Raw genomic sequence first — 13,886 nt, 5'->3', positions numbered from 1 at the left:
ATTTTAGCGTATTCGTCAGCCTGTGCATTAATGGTCGAAAATACGAGTCATCCTGCAATATCTAACTAAATGTAATCTTGCAGACGTGGGGTGACAAACACTTTAATTACACAGCACAAAAGTTTTAGGAAGATGCCTCGAGGGACGCTACTCTCTGTGGTTCGCTACATTGTCTCCCAGGGGCTGGAACCAATGGCCAGCGCTCACATCACCCACGTGACGCTACAGGGCGTGAAGGCTTTTCGCGCCAAAACTGCGGGCAGGGTTGGGAGGGGCAATGAACAGCTACAACAAACAGCAGACTCAGCATCAAGCAGACGACGCATGACGTAGCATGGGCATGACGTCAGGCGGTGCTACAGTCAGCAAAAAAAGGCCTTGACCTTTCTTCCGGCTAACTGGATAAAAATAGCCTGGAATATGACGTCACACGGTCTATCTATTACAGGGGCGTCCCCAGGCAGACCCCAGCGCTGAGAGAAACACAGGCACAGAAACATGGCTGACACTTGACTATGTTCGTGTCTTGAATTATGTACACAGTGAGGACTGTTTACTTTTTAAACACAACCCAGCGGTATTTGCGGGTTAAGTGGTCTAAAACCTGAAGCAGTTGTAAAGAGGATTTGATAGCATCCAGACTACAAGAAAGGGCTTGGTGGATTTGTCCGTTAAAAGTGATACTAAACGTCGACCATTTGTCTTAGTAGTCTGTTTTTCTGTCATTAAATTTGTTTGGTGTTTTTAAGAAAAAACTAATGCTTGGTTGTCTTCTTTGTGATGGCTGACTTTGAATGTTGGAGCCTTTTGGTCTACCAAAAATAGCAGACTACATGCCGTTGCCTCTACAGAAAAATGTTACCTCTCGTTCACACATCGAAGGTTCTGGTTCATTTGCAAGGGTTCTAGTGTCGGGAAGTATCTCTTTTATGGTTAAGGAATCTTTTTTGGAGGTCTCGTCAAAATCTGCATTGTGGTTGTGTATTCTAGTAATTGGCGCTTAAAGGAGTTCAAATAGTGATGGAGGCTATTCCACAACTCACTCTCTGAATATTTCAGACTTGATTTAAAAAGATCTTTTTCATATAATGGGAGTTTAAGTTTTAGAGAAGTCCGTGTGTCATTTGAGGAGAATTGGAGAGAGAGAGAGAGAACAAACTTATCTTCTTTAGCATTGTTGGTTACCAATAATTACTTTTGTTCAAAATTCTTGATAAACTTAATTCATCGGTAAATTAAAAATATACCTTACCTTAAAAGTCATTATTTCAGATGGGGTAAAAATATCACACAATCACATTCATACCCACAGTTTGTTCACACGACAAAGGAGCAACAGTCAACTCAGATTTAAAACTTTTTTTCAGTTTTCTGGACAAAAATAATACAATATAACGCGGACTCTGTGAACCGGAAAACTGTCACCGCGAAAAGAAAACATATTTTATAAGGGTTATCACCCTCTTTAGTCTCCTGTTCCTTCAAGACCGCAAGGAGAATCATCTTGAGACATCATCCTGGCAACTCTTCAGCAGGAAGTCAACAAATATCGCCATATATGAACGACAAGCAGAAAAACAACATTTTTAAAGCCTTCAATGACTCTGGCGCTTAAGGCAGGAGTGTCTGCTTAAAAATTTCGAGATAATTTTGATCAAGAAACATTGAAAACAAAAGATGACTTTTTAAGTTAAAAAAGCTGAAGTGAAACTGTTTGTCTATTTTGTAATTCAGGTAGAATATCATTGAAGAATAATCTTAATGTCTGTTATAATATGATGAAGGAACTAAATCAGAAAATTGTTCGTTTCAAAGGCGGTTTCTAAAGAAAAGTTCCACGGTCAATGCAGTCCTCTTGTCATGGTGTGTTAAGCAAGTCAAAGTTTGGTCATGACGTGAAGACATAAGTAGACGTGTGTAGAAGGTGTAGACATCAATGTCTACAACAAGAGAGACATGGCGGTGCCGTATCCAGAGTTACAGCCGTCCCAGGAGCAGGTCTGGTAGCAGACCATGGACTCTTGCTTCTCGATTATTTTTGTCCGGCACCCGCGAAGTCGGTGCTGGCTGCAGCCACGAAAGACACCTTGTGCTGCAAAGGTAGAAGCATAGGACACGGTTTGGCTAGGTATGTATTGGGATACAAAAAAAAGCATCTGTCCACCTTTACATCCATCTACCCGTCTGTCCCCCTTTCTATTACACTACCTGTCAATTTATCATCCCCCTTCCCTCCTATACATCTGTCTTTCTCTAAATACCCTTTTCTCCATCTGTTTGCTGAATTTTAATAATTTTTGCAATACACTTATGCCAAAATATAAAGATAATCATTTCATCTATATATATATAGAGAGAGAAGGGGACATTCATAAGAGGGTAGGTGACTTCTTTCTCCATGAATTAAGGGAAGTAAACAATGCAGCAATGCAACTAACAATCCGGAAGTGCACAAGAGAGACTCGCAGTCGGATGCAGAGAGAAACAAAACCCAAGTGTTTACTTACAATTGCCGACGAATACTCTGTACATGGCGCAGAAGCTGTGAGAGTCATCACACTCGGCTGGTTCCAGGTTTCCGGAGTCACAGCGGGGGTCAGAGGGTGTACACTGCACGCAGGATATGCTGTTCACTGCAACAAAAGCACGGAGTTTGTCAGTCTTTTTCATGTGAACAAGTCTCTCCTAATCGCCGGGAAATGTAAACAGTAAAAAGTGTTACCGTAGGATCTCCACATTCTCTGAGTAACTGGACGTCGCAATTTACAGGATATATTTTTAAAATTGCCCTGCCATCTTGTCCAGAATCGTCAACAATGGACAATGTTGGTAGTATACAAGGTGGCTTTGTCGTGAGAAATAGGTTGACATATAAGAGCAGTGGAACGAAGACCATTCTCTACACCTTAAATCAGATTAAACATCAGAAGAGAGAAAAATTATCAACATCGTTTTATGTGTGACTGCGATGTCTAGTAACGATGGTTATGACTCCATTGCTAACATCCCAAGACAATAACAATATCATCCAATGTGAATTCTTTTTATTTGCAGGGTATCCTATCCTCTTGTTAGAAAAGGATTGTTATAAGCGATAAAACATGGCATTTAAAGAGAGAATCTGTGTAGCTAGTCCATGAAGAATAAATGGAACTAAGAAGACCTTCGTGCGAAGGACAGACGAGTTGCCGCTGCTGCCCTTATCAAGGACCAGATTTCGACCCCATTGATGTCCGATTAATATCGAAGACGACGAGATCAGGTGAATTGTGTTTACCTTACAATCCACTTCTCTTAACATTAGCTGCGTGAGTGTTTGCATGCGCAGCCACTTCATGGGATGTGGTCGTGTGTCCACAATAGTTTGCTGATCCTGTGGTGCACGTGTAATCGGCAAGTAGGCGGCTGTTAAATCATTCCGATTTCGACTTCCTCCGCCATGGCTTTTGTTAACTTGTGCATTTTTTTCTGAACCACACATAATTCGTTATTTATTGATGATCCATGGGGTCGTGCTGATGCTTTCGTCGCAACCTCTTTTTCCTCCGTGAGTACTTTTTAAAAATTCATCCCTTAACAACCACGGCAATAAAAGTATACAGAGATCTTAAAATTTGGTCTGTACAAAATAAAGAAATAAATGGTCACTTGAAGGCTGGCAACAAACAAAGGAATTAACTCTGTTGGAGATGTAGTCTGGGATCCATTGTAGCGTGAGTGCAGCAATTCATGATTCACATTTTAGCAGAAAAGGAGGACAAAACATTTTAAGCCCATTATCTCTGCTCCCGCTGGTAGCACCAGCTGTTGATAATACCTTCATCTAAATATTCAAGAACTCGCGACCTTGTCCAGATGCAAGTGATCGACCTGTGGGTGTTTTGTTGAACTCTCATTCGAAAACATAAGAGATACCATCTCCAGAAACAAGGGCTGACCAGGATCTAGCTCTACTTCTCTTGTTTAATCTTTCCTTCATCTGACGGTCTCCGTTGAAATCATTTGTCATCGCACTTAACCTGACTAGTAGCTAGCTCTTTAAACATTAAAACCGCCTTCTCTGGAGATTAGGGATGAACATAAAGCTGAACAAGAAACAAATGTTTAATAGCTAACTCGAGTATTCAGCAAAACTTGTTGAAAACAGAGCATAACATATAAAAAAACATATTCCGGTGGTATTTTATAACATTACATAATGTTTTTCTCTTAATCACACCTGTAGCTATATCAGGAAAACAGGAATGCCAAAAGTGCTGTATTTTTAAAATATAATGTCGACTGCATGAGGAGAATTCGAAAAGCAAAGATACAATCACCGGTAAAAGAAAAGAGACCAGGACACAATACCGAATGTTCCCTTCGATGCTCTGAACTAGTTTGTATTCATTGTTATTTCTTAAAGATACTGTCCACAAACAGCGAATTAACTCTGATCAACGATCTTTGTATGAGGGTCTCTGATTTGTTCAAACGTGCCGTGCAAACATCGTCTTATTTGTATATTTTGGTTAATCTTCAACTAAATGGAAATAGCTCGACCTGTTCATATGAACCAATTTTTGTATATTGTTCTAGAGTATAAAAGCCGCTTTCACCAAAGCATGAATCTTTAGTATGGACCCAGGGATGAGTCAAAATAAGCAGTGTGGGACTGACAGTAGGGAGATGCTAGATTATGTTTGTAATCACTATTGTTATCTTACCGTCTTCTAAAAGGTTAGTCTGCCTACATCGTTCATCTTAACAATAAATATTGTTTTCTCAATTGTTGTCGACTGACACCTGAACGACCAGCCTAAAATCGGTTTCTAACTGCAAACAATCCAGACTGATCTTCTGTCGCACGTGACCTTTTGCATAGACCATTCTATATTGTTCTTCATTCTTTCCTTTCGCTATTCTCGACGCAAACATTCAGCATCGTCCAGTACTGTGCATGGTTAACATTTCCTCTAATAATGTGCGCTGAAATTGGAGTTTTAGACAGAAAAATGGCTTTGCTGATATTTAAACTATATCCATAAGATTTGTGTAGGGTTGTGTTACTTGTCTCAGTCAATGCAGGCCTGTGTTCTCGATGCACTGAAGGTTGACTACAATGGGAATACACTGGCAGAATGACAGCATCGGTAAGATTGAGGTAACTCAATGAATGAGCGAAACAGCTCTTATTTCCCAGTTCCTATAGATCAGCTGTCATGGAAACACGCTTTTCCATCTTTCTTTCTATTGTTTGTGAATTTTGATGAAATATTTTGTTAATTCAAAAAGATTTCAAAAGACCATCATTTCTGAAATTGGACCTGGGCACCTCACTGTATCCTAAAGACATTGGCAATGCCTGAAGTTCGACACCGCTCAAGAAGATAATTATAAAAGGCAACAACTACTGTATTCTTCTTCTTCTTTGTGTGTCTGTTGTTGACAAGATCGAGTTAGTCGTGACTTTAGCTGACTGGTTGGTTGGGTATATGGAGATAAGCAAAAACATACAAAAATATGTTTATCTCATATATTTTTACATAGACGTAGTACAAATGGAATGAAGGTGATGGTATTTTGGAAAGACAGACGAACGAATGAACAGAGAAATAAAACGATGATTAGGCGAGATGACAGAGAGACAGTCGAGCAACTTCGCAGCACAAGAATCGGGTAGGCTAATCAAGTAAAGAGCACCCCGGTAATGAAGGTTTCAAAGTCAAAGAACAGCAGACTGCCACCAACAGGGTCAGCGACTTTGAACGCCAGACAATTACTATAGAATTTGTCTGGCTCTGCATGCGTGGGTGGACATATTGTCTGGTGAGTGTGCTGCTGCATAGACCGCGCCTTCTTTTAGCATCAAAGATTGCAGCTTTAACATGTTGTCCCCGTGACTTCCAGGAGTTGCAGTGTCACGATCGCACTTGACGTGTATCTGGCCAAGCATCTGTCAACAGGATATTTCTCTACTTTCGCAGTTTCAAAAAGAGGCACAATTACCATTCGCTCGTGTCCATCAGTCATCAGCTGCTTCCTTTCTGAAGAAAATCCTTCTTGGTCAAAGAGCAAAGAGATATGAATAGATAGATGGGAGGAAGGGGCGAGGAAAAGAGGTCGAGTGGCGGGGGCGGGAGGAAGGGACGATTACTGAGCTGCGGTCAAGGCAAACGAACGAAAAATCTGTTCAGTGAAAGTAGACCAAAAAACCTAGAGAACAGACCAACCCACTTTGTATATAATTTAAAATCAGCAGGAAAGAAATATGAATTTTAAATTGAGTTATTTGAGTTGATTTAAAAGTCCGAGACAAATTTCTAAATCCTCGGCTTCGGAAGAGTTCTTCAAAATTCGCTGATCTGTACGACCGGCACGAACACGACCTATCTGAGAGTGCTAGTCCTGAAGCTTGCAGAAGGGTCAAAAGTCTCCACAGTGTGCTATCTTTGTTTTAAAGGCCAACCTGATGCAAAATTAGTTTTCAACTCATGAATTGCTTCATTAAAAGCTGCTATTTCCCAACATCTCTTTTCAACATACAAGCCTCGGAATATCACTCTTTTTCGCAATGGTTTTGAAAAGATCGCAATGCAATGGGGGGCACAACTCCGCATCTGCTGACTGGCCGCCATCTTATTAATAACAAGGTTGAAGTTTTCGCACTGCCTGCAGGCCTCCACTGACATCAGGTCAATCGAAGAGTTCATTTCTTAAAAAAAAAAGTAAAAAGATTACGGCGCAATTTAGTGCTAAATTAATGACAGTGCTACAACTTCACGAAAACAGCCGAGCAGTCCTCACTTCCCTAAAGGGCGGACAATCTAAAACCTCTTTTCCAAAGAAGAATGACGAGAGCAGACCATCACCGGACGCAGCTAAATATTTTGACAAGCCTTCCGCCTTAGCGCCTTGTCGTCAACAGGAGGCGGCCGTTTATCATGGCGGAGAGAGGAAAAATAGCCGTGACAAGGGACACTACTCATCGGCTTCTGTCGCGGTGACGTCAGCATCCCGTAGGGCAGACTTGTGGACACACTGCACGTGCGTGATGCTTGGAGTGTCGGCAAAGCCTCTTGGTCAAGGTCGCTTCAAAAGTATTCTTCCTTAGAAATGCGTGTGTGTGTGTCTTCGTGTCACAAATTACAGTTTCTATTTATATAGAATATATGCAGTTTGAAAGCGTATGTGACAAGATTGTTAATATGCTTAGATACTGATTAATCAACAAGTGACTGCCAAGACATTGTTTTCTGTGTTTAACTACACTGTGAGAGTGTGTGTGTGTGTTTATGTATGCTCGTGCGCGTCCGTAGCAACAAAATATTACTGTGTTAACTTAAGATACTATAAGTAAGTATTGCCAATTTCGCTACATCGGCATAGCTTTATAAAAGTTCATCTATAAAGTATTTTTAAAGGAATTTTAATTGGCCAACTTCTCACTAAAACACACGAACAGCACTTCAAAAACTCCGCCTGTAGCAGGAAACCATTAAGAAACGGAAGACATTTCTGCGAAGCATAATAGTGGCGTTGAACTTGTATTAGACGGGGGTTAAGGAGGGGCAAAAAGAGTTAAAGGGAATTAAAAATGTGAAAAAATTACTGAGTGATTTTCAAAAAAATGTTGCCATCAGGTTTTTTTTTCCTTTCTAAAAGAATAGCTTCCCGATGCTTCAGATGGATTGAAAGTATTTATAACCTCCCTTGCTTTTGTTCCTCCCTTTTAGGCCAAATTTTATAATTCAAATTTCGAGGTAAGTCTTCCATTGCCCTGAGCTTTTCATCGTGGAAGATATGTGTCTTTACAGGTACATTTGGCAAACAGAAGATGTCAGTACTGCTTTTGACTCACACGGACAGTTCCGATTAGTAGCTGATTCCAAAGCAGGAACAAAGCTAATATAACCTTTGTAAATCTTCATCATCTGTAGTTTTGATCAAAGCACTAAGTTTTTGGAAGGTCCTAATTGACTGACTACAATCAAAGGCTCCGAATCAGAAACTGCGGCGGTGGTAATGTTTTCATCACCAGTCAGTCGCCTTCATCACTAGACAGATGTCTTGATGTTTACCACCATCAGTATGACTTTCGTTTGTAAATAGATGTTTTGATCAACAATTATAAAAGCAACCTTTTTCTTTAGCAGCAGAAAAACATGAAAGTAAAATAAATTGACCAACAGGCGTTAGTCTTTGATCATCAAGCTTCGGAGACCAAAAAAAAAACAAAAAAAACCACCAGACTTCGAATAACACCAGTAAGTTTTATGTTCCCACGCACCAAAAGGATATGATTAGTAAAATTGTGTTCTAAACTAATTAGTCACTATCTTTCTTTCCAGCAATAAAATAAATAAAACTAGAGACCGGTGGACTCCTTAAATAAACCTCGTATGTGTTCGTTAAAAAAGTTGATGTCTTCTTTCTGGGATTCTAATTTCTTCCCAAAAAAACTCTCCCTTCAGACAGCGTCTTAAAGGACATTGATTGGTCTGTTAGTAGCAGTTGGACCAGGCAGTCAATTCGGTCCATGAGTTTCAGGATAATGTCTTTCATCCTATTTTTTACTCCTCCCACTCACCCTTAGCTTCACTTTTTCTGATCTTTTCCAACATTGTTTTTGCAACCGAGTCGTATTTCTTTTGCGCCGCAGTTCTTTTTCTAAGGCAAAACTCAGTCCACTTCTACCTTCTTCCAAATTTAGATCGCGTTTTCCGGTCAATAAAAATGTTAACAGGGAGTCCAAAGAGTGATTACACTCCTTTGTGGTCGATTAATTGGGGTGCACGTAGCAAACCCTTCCATGCTTTGCCCACCTGAGAAGCTAATTGTGAAAGTCCAGTGACCATGTACTCTCGACCTCATAAAACTTCTGATTCCACTAAACTTTACAAGGCTATTTTTCCGATTTTATTTCTTTTGTCTACAGAGCTGTAGACTTTCAAAGAGGACAAAGGCTAACCGACTTAATTTGTTGTTGTTTTTGCTCAAGATCACTTTATTTTTCTGAGGTTTCTTTGTAAGTATCTGTTGCTGCTATACATAAATTTGTCTCTGCTGTTAAAAAGTTCAGCAAGTTCCCAAACTTTCTTTCCTTTCAGATTTGCATTCGCTGTTACACAGACCTAAAGCTAAAAGCTTCTGAACATACAAACGAATATATTGGAGTTTTACAAGGGACATGAGCCGACATACAGTGCTTCAATCATTGAAATGAAACCATCTTCGATGTTGTGTTTTGACAACTTGTACCACAGACGCCATCGAACGCCTTCTCTAAGTAAACGAAGTTGTAGTAGATCCTCGTCACACCGATGACGTGGCTGTTAATCTGTTCCACGGTGATCCACCCAGCGTGAAGTCGGCCTATTCCTCTACTGGCAATTCCATGCGAGTTGTTTTGAACACTATTCAACTTAATCTTGATAGGATAACTGACCATATTGTTTGATTGACGCTAGACGCTCCGCCTGTTGTCGTGACGTCATGACCAATCATATCGCGACTTCGAGAATCCGCGGGAGAAGATTTGCAGCTTAGAGTTACTTTGATTGTTGTGAGACAAGCACCGTGTCTAGTACTAATACGGTTAAAAAGATGCGCTTGGGATTTGTGCAACACCGATTCTAGAGGTACCAGAAAGACTTGAAAATGGACAAGTGAAGTTCACACCTTTTCCAAGACTGTATCGTGACAGGGAGAAATGTCTAAGATGGATGAAACATAGGCCAGTAGTCACTCAATCATGCCTTGCAATCATAATGGTTGCCAAAGTCGGGTGGCAGAGACAAGAGGTTCATGGGAAGCCATTTTGTCTCAACTGAGCCACGTGTTCCACGCAGTTACGATGGGCGGAGCAAGAGGTGGAGTTACTAGAAGAGGCGGGGTTACTAGCAGTTAATCACCAGCGATTGAGCAACTGTCTGGATTTCCAAATTTTCTGACACAAGGCAGCGAGTGCCTCCACTATCTCTTTTCCTCCACATTTAAACTGGAGGTTGTCAGCTCCTGTAGACTTCTAGACTTCTATATTTTACCTTGGGAACAGTAGGTCTGCAGGTTTGTTCTTTCATAACCTGGTCGTCTTGAAGGAAGTTTAAACGTCTAACATTAAATTTAAACACTGTTAGGTCTTATGTATATTTAGAATTTCACTTTTATAAAAGCAGTGCATGACGACTTACAACTTTTTGAATGTAAAATTGTTTTTAAAATAAGATAAAACTGCTTAAGCCAGACGTCCCGTCGCCATAATTTTGTATCTGCTTTGTACAACATCTAAATGGATAGAAGCGACTTTAAAAAAAGTTTCTGAATTAGCTTCTTTAAAAATCTTAAGTTTTAGAAACTAACCCCTGACCTGTGGACTGTAGAAAACATGCAACACAACCTCTTGCTAGAACGTCCTTGACAAGCCATGTGGGAAAGCAGCGGGAAACCATGTGTAAATTAACGAACAAATAAAAGCTTTTAAAGAAAACTTATTTTCAGAAAAAATGCTATCTCTCAATGTTTTAAATAGAACACGTCATCTGGTCTGATGAAATGGGATGTTGCGAGACATTCTCTTACTGTAGCGACTCTACCATTAAATCTTCGCAGTCAGAAGAAGGCGACATCGAAATTTTGAGATACAAAAGATTTCTTCGGGAAAAAAATGTTATTGAAACTGATGCAAAAACCATTTCACTTCGTCAGCCCGATTTCCTTTCTAATATTTATAGATCAGATGACGACCTGACGACTTCTAACATTTGTAACGAATTATACACCATCGCTGCTGCTTATACTGTCTGCTGTAAGGTTCTCGTCGAATAACTGTTATATTATATCAACGGCCTCCCTTCCTCATCCTATAACTGTTAAAAAAAAGTGTGCAGGAACTCTCAGAAACACTGAAATAAAACACTACTATATTACAAAAAAAAATCACGATTTTATATTTTAAGTTATGTGCATTTAAGAAAATCCCAAGACCTAAGAAGATATATTTTATCTTTTTAGTACATTTTAGTACATTTAAAATAAAAGTATGTTTATAAAATCTATTTACTTATTTTTAAAATAAAACTGGAAAAATATAGCTATTGAAATTCTGGCTGAGATGCTTGGTCCTGTTTGCACGATCCATGCGAATCAAACGCCCGCACGTTGGTCAAGAGTGAGGTCTGACCTTTAACACTTATTATATAAATTGGAGCGTGCAACTTAATTGTCGCATGACGGCTGTCACGTGCTAGCACGTGCAGCTAACTTAGAACCTAGCCATTGGTCACAAATGATAAAAGCCTATTTAGTTTACCATCAAATGAGGTAAAAACCGCTGAATGTGCTTTTATTTATCATTTGTACGAAAAACAAAAATGAGTGATCAGACATTAAGTAGAGGGAAGGGGTTTAGGGGATAAGTTACGATGAGAAAAGGAAACAGTCAGCACTGAAGGTATTCGTGACAACGCCAAGCCTTTAAAGCCCCGAAGGTTGCTAATTGTGTGTGGGCGAGGTGTTAGAACCCTCACTTTTTTCTCGGAAGGGGGAGGTGAGAGCAGAAGCTTTTTGCGAGGGTGTTGTTCATCTGTCACTCTCGCTGCTCTACCTTTAGCTGACCCTTTATGGAGTAAGGTGCCCATTGAGAAGGTAAATGTCATCCCCTATCTGGTCGTTGTGGTTGAGATGTTTGAGACCTCACTTATCTCGGGGCAAATATGTGATGACGAGCCTATCGTCTCTCCCTCGCTGCCTTACTTTCCCCAGCCCTCTGAGGAGTCAAGTACCCATTCCCGCCAACTTGTTCGACTAGGGAAAGTTTGCTGCGCTAATCGGATATTGAATCAGTTCGGATGCTAGTGCTCTCTCTCTCTATCCACTTGGCTATTCGCTTTCCCCCGGGTACCAACTGCCGATTGGTGGGTCACTTGGTTCGGTGCGCCATACCGGCTCGCCTTCGGGTTCAAAGGTCAACTGGCTGCCAGGGGTCATTGTGTGCTAAGCTGCTAACATATGACACATTAGCAGCCAGCTAGAGATTCTATGCACCTGACCCTTGGTACTGACTATGATAGTAAGCATGTTAGAAAAAAACTAGTCATAATTCCACAGATCGTCAACACTATGAAACATACGATAACTGATTATTGATGTATCGATTCACCCTCACCTAGTAACATTCGATAGAGATTTTTTCTTTAAAAAAAATAGCACTCATTAACGAAAGCCTAAGAGTAATTTTTTTTTTTTTTACGAGCAAACGAAACAAAGTCATAAGAAGACAATCGACAGAGTAGCAGAAGTGATTTACAGACAAGAATAAAAAAAAGATTAAATCAAGAATTAAAAAAGAAGGTTAAGTGAACCTACCGGAGTCGACGTGAAGAAGAAACAAAAACCCGCACAGGCCGAAGGCGGCGGCGAGCAGCTGTTGTGCTGGTGCCATGTCTGTCTACTGGAGCGAGAAATTGAACCCTCTTGTCTGTCCTTGGGTAGCCGCACCCGCTGACCTCTGGCGGCCTGCCTCTGCGGCGGAGATTAGCTTCTAGTCTACCCGCGGTCCGCAAAGGAAGACGAAGGGGTCTTGATGCTCCCCGCTGTCTGTGTAGGGTGAGAGAGAGAGGGAGAAGGCGGTGAGGGCACTGGTGGTGCTGCTGGTGGATGAGGGCAGAGCGAACGCAAGCGCGTTTGCTTGTGTGCTGCACGTGCGTGCGTGTAAATGTATGTGTGTGAGTGAGGTGTCGTCTGGCGAGCTTCGCCTAAGGCACAGTGAAAGTGGTCACTGCCAATGGTCAGGCCAGTCGGGGCGTGTTGCAGGCAGCTAGCCGGTGATCTTCTGTGTCCTTTCTGGTCGCCGGCAATGGCCCTTTATATCTCGCACACCACTGCCGCACGCCGGTGTAAGAGGGGCAGAACGTGTGGATGGGGGTGGGTGGGCTGGACATCGGCGCTGGGTCGCATCAGAACAGGGAAAGGATGGAGGGGAGGGGGGAGCGAAAACGTTGGAGTGGGGCAAGCTGAGGGAGGAGGTGGAACAGAACCAAAATAGACTTATTACCCAGAAGCGGAGTGTCTTGCGTTCACCCATGCGGGCGTGCTTTGTAACCCTATGGAGGATGCGATCCCTACTTTTTTTTGTGTGTGAGGAAGATTTCCAGACTGGCACGTGAGGCTGAAAGGGTTAATACATGGGTGGAGAAGATATAACGGGTAGGCGTGGGCACAAGCGTGCGGAAACGGGGGACGGGGAGTTAGGAAGGGAGGCAACTCGACTGACTTTGTGCTCTTGGCCCAGAGCCTGGTTGACTGTCAAGCAAAAAAAAAAAAAGAAAGTTAAAAATATTCGATTTCGCATTTAAAACTGTGTCTGTGCAGTTGAACAACCCACATGCTCTGAACACACAAGCACAAAGGCTCCATGTTTTGCATTCCTTAATTATTATATTTAAACATTTGCAAACTAACGGTCTTATGGGTTAAATTTTAATCTTTGCTTGATGATGATGATGATGATGGAGAGGAGAAAATATCTGGCTCAGCCAGACTGGATGGAGCTGTTTTTTTTTCGAAAAAAACAAAGCACACACACACACACACAGAGTTAGGACAGTCCACGCTCGAACAAAAAGTTGCTGCAGCGTATTAGACTGTGATTATCAGGCTAATTACCTGATATCTCTTCATGTATAACTCATGAGAGATTATTGGTAATTACCACTGGCAGCTAGAGAGGAAACAAATACCACCAGGTTTATCGCTCACACGAACCGTTTGCCCTCTTTACCAAGCCCGCCCCCACCGCACACTTGACCTCGGACAGTCATCTGTCACAAAAGTGATGAGCATCAACTTTATAAAAGATGTCAAAGGCTAATACTACCAGAACTTGGAGTCGGGCTACACGGTTTGTC

The 13,886-nt window shown here is 41.4% G+C and overlaps 1 protein-coding gene across 1 annotated transcript; it reads right to left on the bottom strand.

Annotated features, from left to right (window-relative positions):
- Positions 1-1,344: 1,344 nt before the first annotated feature.
- On the bottom strand, positions 1,345-13,261 carry LOC112574718. The gene is made up of 3 exons (XM_025255949.1): positions 12,346-13,261; positions 2,508-2,633; positions 1,345-2,092 (listed from the first exon to the last, which is right to left on the bottom strand). The coding sequence occupies exons 1-3, from the start codon at positions 12,419-12,421 to the stop codon at positions 1,941-1,943; spliced, it is 354 nt and encodes a 117-aa protein (XP_025111734.1). The 5' UTR covers positions 12,422-13,261; the 3' UTR covers positions 1,345-1,940.
- Between the last annotated feature and the right edge of the window lie 625 nt (positions 13,262-13,886).

This window comes from Pomacea canaliculata, linkage group LG1 (genome assembly GCF_003073045.1).
Source record: "Pomacea canaliculata isolate SZHN2017 linkage group LG1, ASM307304v1, whole genome shotgun sequence".
Lineage (NCBI taxonomy): Eukaryota > Metazoa > Mollusca > Gastropoda > Architaenioglossa > Ampullariidae > Pomacea > Pomacea canaliculata.
This window is presented reverse-complemented; position numbering and strand designations above follow the sequence as displayed.